Source organism: Paramacrobiotus metropolitanus, unplaced genomic scaffold (assembly GCF_019649055.1).
Source record: "Paramacrobiotus metropolitanus isolate TYO unplaced genomic scaffold, Prichtersi_v1.0 Parri_scaffold0000331, whole genome shotgun sequence".
NCBI classification, from domain to species: domain Eukaryota; kingdom Metazoa; phylum Tardigrada; class Eutardigrada; order Parachela; family Macrobiotidae; genus Paramacrobiotus; species Paramacrobiotus metropolitanus.
The window spans coordinates 34,370-44,118 of record NW_026570551.1 but is presented as its reverse complement, the minus strand read 5'-3'; the positions used below and the strand labels follow the sequence as shown (position 1 = coordinate 44,118).

At 50.0% G+C, this 9,749-nt stretch overlaps 1 protein-coding gene across 1 annotated transcript; it reads right to left on the bottom strand.

The window, feature by feature from the left end:
• Positions 1-8,498: 8,498 nt before the first annotated feature.
• On the bottom strand, positions 8,499-9,468 carry LOC129602115 (uncharacterized). Its single transcript, XM_055501082.1, has 2 exons — positions 8,976-9,468; positions 8,499-8,755 (listed from the first exon to the last, which is right to left on the bottom strand). The coding sequence occupies exons 1-2, from the start codon at positions 9,415-9,417 to the stop codon at positions 8,622-8,624; spliced, it is 576 nt and encodes a 191-aa protein (XP_055357057.1). The 5' UTR covers positions 9,418-9,468; the 3' UTR covers positions 8,499-8,621.
• Between the last annotated feature and the right edge of the window lie 281 nt (positions 9,469-9,749).

Sequence of the window (9,749 nt, the reverse complement as noted above, 5' to 3'; positions counted from 1 at the left end):
CCGGAATTGTTCCAGCGTCTCTAGTAGACGGCAGCGCGGAATCGACACCGAAGGCGGACAGAACTTGACCCGAACGAACCGGTATTTCGGACGCCGGACGGACAGCAGTTCCAGAAACTTAGCGGGCCGCCGGACCAGGTCGCCAATGGCTCGATAAACGGACAATCAGCCCATGTGGAAGCCCAGTTAACAGCCGCCGGAACAAAATTGACCGGAAAAAGGCAACCTTGGCGGAAAAGGATGCGACTATCATTACCTTGAAAACGGAGAATGCGGACATGGCAGAAGTCACCGACTGATACCAAAAACTGGTGGACACTTTCGCGATCGAGAGCGTTTACCTTAGACAGGAATGCAGAAAAAGAACCGAAGCGTTAGAGGTACTACAGCGACAGCTTCGGACGGCAATAAAAAATGGGGCGCGTGCAAGGAAAAGCTCCAGAAAACTCTGGTCGAGTCGACCGAGTTCATCGCATGAACCGTCTAAGCTACGAAGGAGCAAACAGATAACTTTTTGAAATACGTCAACCTAGAAAAGGAACTGGGAACAACGATACACCTGACGGAACAACTTGAGGAATGCTTTGCCAGCTTATATAAGAATCGGACGACAGCCCGGTGCCGCGGTTCCTTGGTTCAGTGGGATTGAACGACACAGCACCGCGTTCTACCGATGCGGCTAGGCGGACAAACCTACCGAAGCCGGACGGGCAGTCGAAGCAGGCCGGAACACATTAGAGGCTTCAAGATCGAACGCCGCAGCCGCACGAACATATCCTGAGCGATGGATCTAACCGGCGGAAGGAACAGCCTGACACGAGGAACCTGATTGATGAGGTGGACGATTGCGGCACATCCTACAGGATGAACTTTCGATATCAGCCAGTCACGGCGCCTCCCGGATTTTCCAGAGATTTGCTGTCAAAACCGGTCGGTCGCTTCAATAGCGCGATTTTTTTAGCGTCCATTACTCCGGCGCCGTATTTTTGGCGTCTCGCCGAAGCCGGACCAATTAAGGTCAGCGGCAAGAATCATCCTCTATGTCGGTCGTCCTAGTTGGGGCCGCCGTGGTCCGGCTGCCATTTTCCGACGGGTTTTGCTGACGTCGGTCCTGGGTCCGATGTCATGTTCGCGCCAGCGTGGGCTGCCGCACCTTCCGTTCTGGTTGGCAGGGTTCATCCTCCGGTAGTCGTGTGACCGCGGCTGGCCATTGTTCTCCTACAGCTGGCGAACGTGCCGGGCGAGGCTGCGCCCCGACTTAGACGGGTTGCTGTCCATGCTGCACCAAGTCCATGTGCAATACGGCCTGCTGATACATCCGGCCGACGGGCTGTCCAGATTTCATCCTCCAGTATTGCATCATGCCGGAAAGCTGCCCCGGCGAGAATCGCCGGGACGCGAGGCGTTTTGGTCGACGGGATAACCAGGCCGATGCCGACGGAGACGAACCACATGACCGGAAAGAGAAACCAAGGGGCCGGGCCGTTGTTGATCGGAGTCGACACAGCGTTAGCAAATCGAATTACCTCGGGCGTTTGCTGATATCGGCCAGCCGGATGACGGACCTCCCGTCAAGTTCAACGGCGATATGCGAAAACAGGACGGATGGGTATAACAGCTTTGCCACCTACGCAGAAGACACGGATTAGTCAGTAGCGCATTTATCGCTGAGTTCATGGTCGCAGGTGAGCAGGGCTCCAACCGGAGTGTGGTGGAGTAGTAACAGGAACTGGCGTCACCAGAACCGAAGGATGGTTGGCCGTTCAATGCCTGAATGGCTGAGCTTACGGCTCGATTCGCCGACCGGAAGGACGGTGTTTGTGCTGGCCAGTGCAGGCGACAGGAGGATTCAGTCGCCCGGACACGCATTTGCCGTAAACTTGACACCTTTCGGCCCTGCGTCTGCATCCCCGACACAGTACGGACAGCCCCAACTGAGCCCGCCCGCGGGGGAAAATTCAACCACCCGCGAGGTGGAACTGCGGCAGTTTGGGCGGAGGTTAGCTGGGCCAGAACTTAACCGACCAAGGGTGATGGAATATAGCCGGCCAGAACTTCGAAAATTCAGTGGGCACGAATCGGCCTGGCACGGCACGACGCTGGGGGACGGAGATGACGCTGGGGGACGGGACGGGTACAACGAGCATGGAACGAAACATGCAAAGACGAACGCAAACCTGAGCGATCACCTGCTACTGGTACTTGCCGGGAACCATGCTACGGCAATGTGTGGATTCGCGGCCGGCGACTTTAACCAGAACCGGTGCCAACGCTGGTACCAGGATTGGCACTGTCGCTAGAACGCCAGATTACGCATTAAACCGGCGAATCCTGACCGTCCCGGCCAGGCGCTTCCACCTGGAACGTAAGATATTGGGTGGCCAGACAACTGGCAACGGAAACAGGGCAGCCGGAGGAAGAGTGCGCCAAGAACGGAAGCTGCCCTGGGCGGCAACTGGAACAGACGTGGTAGTTGCTTTGGGAATCCTGGCGGAAATCAGAGAATGCCGCCAATGCGCTAGATACTGCCGCCTTTGGCTCAGCATCCGCTGCGAATAGTGCAGCCGGGACACAGGGGTGCCCCTGTTTATTAACAGCAGCAGCAGCCGATACTGCAGCCTGGGAAATCAAGCGCTCCTGTGTACTGGGCAAGTTTACCAGCCTGCCGGGATGGAGGAATTGACCTCGCGGTAAGCTGCCGACATGATATGCCGTGGTGACCAGTGACTCAACTCCATCGGAACCAACCGCCGGTACGGTCGGTATACGGCGCGAGCCGTAATAGGCCCAACTCGTCTCGAACGACCAGAATCGACTGCTGCAAAGGTCGTTCCCGGCTATGCCGCGTTCCCGGCTGTGCCGCGTTCCCGGCTATGCCGCGTTCCCGGCTGTGCCGCGTTCCCGACTGTGCCGCGTTCCCAACTGTGCCGCGTTCCCGGAGAAAAAACCCTTGTCGGACTAAAAGCCCTAAAAGTCTGAGAACACTTCCGCCGGCGAAAGGCAACCGGACAGAAGAACCTTGGACCGAGTGCACAGAACCGATCCACCCGGAAATAATAACCAAGCTGGGCGTCGTAAACGCAAGATACCATTAGACACACTGTCGACGATAACGCCGTCGCATAGCTCCGGATATGGTTAGTGCCCACCCGTGACAAGTTGGCTTACCAGACGAAGCAACCACACCGGTGTTCAGATCCGCTATGGTAGTCCAAGCAGGCTTCAGTGGGTCTCAACAGGATGAAATATGTTTACTGAACCACACGACACCCAAAATATAGTCGTGTTGCCCGGTGTCAATAAAGCCAGTAGATCGATCGATTGGTGCCAACAAAGTCGTCTGACCGGCGTATGCCAATATCCGGCCAAACCGAAAAGCACCGCAAACATGGTCAGGGCAACCGGACCTCGTGGTTTAGCGAGACATTGCGCTGCGACTTCCCAGGGCGCAATAATGCTTTCTGGACCCTTAACCGTGTGTACAGCTGATGGAATGCTGGTAGAAACCACAGCAGGTTTTCTCTGAGTTACGGTAAGGCCAACAGAGGAATAGCAAACCCGTTCAGACCCGACGGACAGAAGCTAAGAACCAGGAACTGACCTACCCGCTTAAACCATCCGACAATAATAAGGGCGGCCAAGAACAAAACTTCCTCCGAGCCAGTTAAAGCTGAGCCCGTGGTCAGTTTGCCTTTCAGACTTAGGCGGGAGTGTTGTGAGCCCAGTGAAACCTTACTCCGGTTCGAGCGCCCAACAGGGGCCACAATAAACTGATTTCTTCAGAAACGTAACGTTGCACCAGGCGCCAACTAGTGCCGCGGCTTTGCGAAACTGGGGCGACTTGGTGCCACCCCAACAGGTTTACATGGTACTCAACTTAAGCCAGACATCAACCGAAGGAACGACTACATGGTCCCAGAGGACGACTTTGCAACGCAGGTAAACGATGACTAACCCAATTTCACCGGTCTGGAAACCGATATAACCAGAGGGTGACTTGGCTTTACCGGAGAAGAACCACAAAACCCCGGGAGAACCTCTGGACCTCTGGAGGTTGTGCAACCGGTCAAGACTCCCAAACTTATTGTCCTGATCTCGAATTCATTATCGGTGTATCTAAAAATCCTGACAGCAGCCCCACCAAAATCTTTATCGGACCCGTCAAAATCGCGATTTTCCCGACAAGAACCACGAGATTATCGGTTAAAAAGAGTCATCTCGATAACTAGATTATCAGTGAAGAGTGACTCAACAGTGATCAAAACAACCCAGTTTGGAACCTCACAGTTGGCGCGGAAGCCGAAATCTACGGCATAGGCCGCCGACGGCAAAAATCCCGCCAACAATCCGGATTTTCGAGCCGTCGGGACCCCGGAGCGGGAAGACACCGTCGCCAGTAGATTACTTTGACGCCACTATGCCACCCAGTCAAATAACAGCGCATCCTCTCGGTTTCCCGGAACTTCGAAGCCTGCGTCGGAGACCTAGACATCAAACGGACTCCGAGCTTACCACCAGCTTACTGAGGGTATCACAGGCGAACCGTGATGTGATCGATGTTAATAAAAGACAAAGCTAACCGCAAACCGGTAAACAGACATGACGACAGCCTACTAGGGACTTAGACGAAACCTCATCGAATTTTTTTCATGTCAATTTAACACATCCCCAATGGTGACGTGGTGAACTTAATTCGCCGCAGATCGCGGCCTCCAAAAACAACCTACTACCTAACCCAAACGACCCCGGCACATACGAATTTTATACCTGTCACCCTACGAAACGTTACCGCAGTTTCCGCCGAACGAGATAATTGAACACAACTGCCTGGTTCCCACAGTGACCACAAATCCGGCTTAGAGGAGTACAGGTAGATGTGTCACCTGGACATTTCTTGACTGATGGTCGAACGAGAATATATTTCCGGACCAGAATTACTCCGGAAGAGATACCTCCTTATTTGTCTTGGCAGAACGACAGTTTTTATCTTCCAAGGAGGATGTTCATAATAGAGAAACGATATAACCGACTCGTAAGGATCGGACTGGACTAACCATACGTAGCATACCAGCTTTTAACGGGACCTTGACCCAATAGGCTTCGGTCACACTGACCGTTATAGAAACGGTATTCATACGGTACGAGCGAAGAACCCCGGACGGTGGAGCTTGGACCTGACCAAAGCCAAAAAGCCCCGGAAGTATGGACCTAGACTTGGATCAACCGAGAATACCCCATACAGGCCCAGGAAGCCAGTGATTTCAGGTAATCACGCTTTCTTACCGGACTGGATATGTATTCCGAGATGCCGGCTGTTATTGGGATCCTCACGCGGAGCAACCTGGTGGTCGGAGGTGAACCTACGGGCTTTGCTCGGATGAAGCCATAAAATACAGCGCTACAAAGATCAGGCTCGGTGCAGATCGCTTCAGATGGGCATTTTCGTGCTGCCTGTTCGCTCCAGCTTATTGATTTCTCAGTAAAGCTGTTCACAATCGTTGACCTCTATGTTGTGCTGCTGATTACAGTACTGAAAGCTGGACTAAAACCGTCGATGCATGCTTGCTTTGAAAATAAATTTTAATTTTACTAATAGTGACACATTTTGAGTTGGAGTGTCTACTGAGGAGTTGCTCTGAAACGCTCTGTAAGATTCTGCTTTAAGTAAGTAACGCTGTTTTGCAGAACATCCGGCACTTTACCGTATAGAGCGCATTGAAAGTGAGCGGCAACTAATGAGACAGGCTGCAATAATGGTGTGGCAAAACAGCCAACTGACTATTTTGACAACCACAGTGCGGCAAAATAGCTGAGCAGCTATTTTAACGCAGTGTGCGGTAAAATAGCCAGCAAGCTATTTCGCCCACCCTAGTGCGGCAAAATAGCCAAACGGCTATTTAGCCGCAAACACTGCGGCAAAATAGCCACTTCGTATTTTGGCTATTATCCTTGAATGTTTTGCTCTGTATTGTATACATCATGGTAGTGCACTAGTGTCAACAATTTCTGTTCTTGTCTCGTCTAGAATAAAAACAATAAGATAACGAAAACTTTCACACATTAACCGTGTCGTTCACTCCAGTTTTAATGACCACAGTGAGCCGTCGACAAGCGGTTAGCTGGGAACTACATAGTACTCTAAAATCAAGTTTGTTTAGTTTCATGCATACATATTATATTATTCATCCTTTTGTATTTACACAGCGTAAAGTTCCATCCAAGTGCTGTACACGGAAAACCGAAAACTAATACATGGAAATTGGGATTATAAGTGGTATCAGTAAAAAAAGTTACCAGGATCAGGTATTCTTGTTTATGAATTTCTGTACATTTTCGTTCGCTCTTTCAGTGTTAGTAACGGATCTAACCGGTACGCAATATCTACTACAGCACTGACGCCATCCTGCATTATAAAGAATTCTGCACAGCACAGGCGCGATGAATTTAACGTGCTAGCAATACTGTACACTGGATGAAAAAACATTATAACACACGAAAAAAGAAAGCTTGACAAGATTAAATTGACAAATAATGCTGTATAGCGATCCGCAGTCATAACGAGGTCGTCGCCAAGTCTGCCTAACCAGTAAGCGCGGTTAAGCTGGGTTAACTCACAGACGTCAATTATATATAGTACCATCTGCGCGAACGTCCGGACAAGCGTGGCGCTGGCGGCAGGGGATGTAGCCTCCCTCCGGAAGGGTTGCAATTGGCTCCATCGTGCACACATCCACTACATAACACCAAGACTGTACTTGATTGCTAGTGAAATGTATTTTAAGCACAGCGGATGTTCCACCGGAATTTTCATGCAGACAAAAAATGCCCAAACACCGGAAACAGTTTTTTTAACCTCTGACACACAAAAAGTCTTCTGTGGAAATGCCACAAGCTACCCAGTTGCACGACAGGAACTGTTGCGCTCACCGTGCTATATTTCACCAGCCGTCGTGTACCGATTGCGATACTCGTAGGGTTCGGTCTGGTTGACGGGAAACAAAAGGAAGCGGTATGGAAGAACATCGCGGGGGTGGCGGTTATTCTTCCAGGCCCAGTGGGGCGAGAAGCAACACTGCGTCAGCACAAAATCACTGTGCCAAAGTCCTGCCACGCAGTTCCGACAGTGGGGATCGCCGTCCGCCGGGCACCGGACCTCCCCCGGCTTCAGAGCATCATCATAACTATTAGGCTCATAACTATTAGTCATCATCACGAGTATTAGTCATCATCATGACCATTAGACTCATAACTATTAGTCATTATCACAGACTTTGCTGAAACGGCGATTATTGCTTCCTCCACCCGGGATTGGTTCTTCGATGAGGACGTAGGGTGTGAAGCCAGCCGGTTGACCCGGCGGATGCTGTACAGGATGTCGTCGCCGTTGACTGTCAAACACAGTGCCGAACCGGTTACAAAAGACAGCAAGATAACAAACATTCTTTTAGCAAGTAACTTTCTCCGTTTAACGTAATACTTCGCTGGTAACGCTTTGTTCAAGCATGTAAGTGCGGTGAGCGCTTTATAAGCCGCATTGCTCGGCCAGTTTTGGGCTTTCGTCAGCTTATACCACGAACGGATCACCACTGTTTCCAAGTAGTTGCCAAGCACTGTCCGTCGTACATGATCTACAGAATTTCCTAACTTCAAGTGCTTTTTCCCGTAGCTGCACAAATATTTCGCTGACAGGGAAAGTACCTGCTGCAGATTTGTTAAGTGTTGATGGAAAAACGGGCACTTTCAACTGCCAAACAATGTAAATCCAAGAATGCTTGCTCTGCGAGGAAAGTACTCAGTGCCATTGCTCAGAATTTGTCAATCTCTGTTTGCCGTTGGGCGCATGCGCTGCGTCTGAATTCCATGATTCCGAATGCTTTTACTGCTGACAGGGTTCGGCAATTTCCCGCCCCCTTGAAGAATCTACGGGTTTATGAGCAAGTGTTAAAAGAATGCACTTTCTAAATCAACACAGGCCCGGTGCAGATACGAAAATTATATTAGAAATACCACTTCAAATTTGCAGTGCTATCAGATGGATTCCTGGATAGTGAGCAGGCCAAATTTTCTAAATAAGCCAAAAACATTCACGAGTAGCTGCCATATGCAGATAATTTACATGGTCTCTGAATAATGACGAAGTTGGTTGCCAGTTTTGCACTGATTGGACTAGCACGTAACACGCCCAGTGACTCAACTATCGCGATCGGAACTTTGAGTAAACATGATTGCGGAGGCTCAGAAACAAAATCTGCATGCAAACTGAGTTTATGAGGCAAAAATGTTAGAAAGCTTGTTTTCAACAAGGCGTTTTCGTCAGATACGGTACTCTATATCTGTAATTGTCAGAAGGGGTCGCTTTTGCTGGTGGTCTCGTTCCTGTCCCATACATCCATAATTATAAGAATTTATTTGCGGTAGCAAATAAGCACACACATAAGATTATATAACACTGCTGAATGAAAAGATTATTTAACACTCACTCAAGAGAAGAAGCTCAATAAAGTTGTTACATCGAAAACTAATGCAATATACAGTAACTTGCCGCAGTTATAAAAGTAGTGTGCACAAAGTCTGTCTGGCCAGTAACCGTGGTTACCGGGTGCCGACGTACAGACGTCAGTTTATGGTTGCCAGAATAAACTATCTTCATTTATGGTACCATCTGCTCTAACGTCTGGACAAGCGCTGCGCCGGCGGCACGGGATGTAGCCTCCCTCTGGAAGGGTCGCAATGGGCTCATTCGTGCACACATCCACTACAATACATTAAAATTGCACATTTGCACCCAAACTGCACTTGGCTGCAAGCGTAATTAAATTATACGACACAACAAATGCTCCACGGATGAAATGTATTGCAGACCAGACAGGTCAAGGGATCGAAAACGTTTTTTTTCAAAACCCACACACCCCAAATCATCAGTAACAAGCGTACAACTTATCGCAGTGCTCAGACAGTGAGCCAGTTGCGCCTACCGTGCCATATTTCGCCAGCGGTCGCGTATCGGTCGCGATAAGGTTCAGTCTGGTTTACGGGTGACAAATGGAAGCGGTATGGAAGAATGTCGCGGAGGTTGCGGTTATTCTTCCAGGCCCAGTGATGCGAGAAGCAGCACTGCGTCAGCACAAGATTATCGTCCCAATGCCCCGCCACGCAGTCCCGACAGTGAGGATCGCCGTCCACAGGGCACCTGACCTCCCCCGGCTTGAGCTCATCATTGGCCATTTGCTCGTTCGCGTCCATATTATATCCAAATCGGTCATGGTTGCCTCTACCACCCGAGATGGGTTGTTCGATAAGGACGTACGGCGTGAAGCCATCCGGTTGACCTGGCGGGGTACTGTACGCAATGTAGTCGCTGTTGACTGTCAAAGACAGTGCCAGACCGGTTATGAACACCAGCAGGATACTAAACATTCTTTTGGCCAGTGACTTTTTAGATTCTAACGTAATACTTTGCTGGTACTGTTTTTTTTTAAGCATGTAAATGTGGTGAGCGCTTTATAAGCCGCATTGTTCGGGCAGTTTTATATTTTCGTAAGCTTACGCGAACGTCCGCCACTGTTTCCAAGTAGATGCCAGGCACCGTCCATCGTATATTACTTAAAGGATTTTCGGAAACCACTAAATTCAAGTGCTTTTCCCCATGCCGGTACTGACATTTCGCTGACTGTGAAAGTACATACTGTGAATACTTGGCAATAAAGCCGTAGGTTTGTTAAGTGGGGATGGAAAAAGTGCTCACTGTC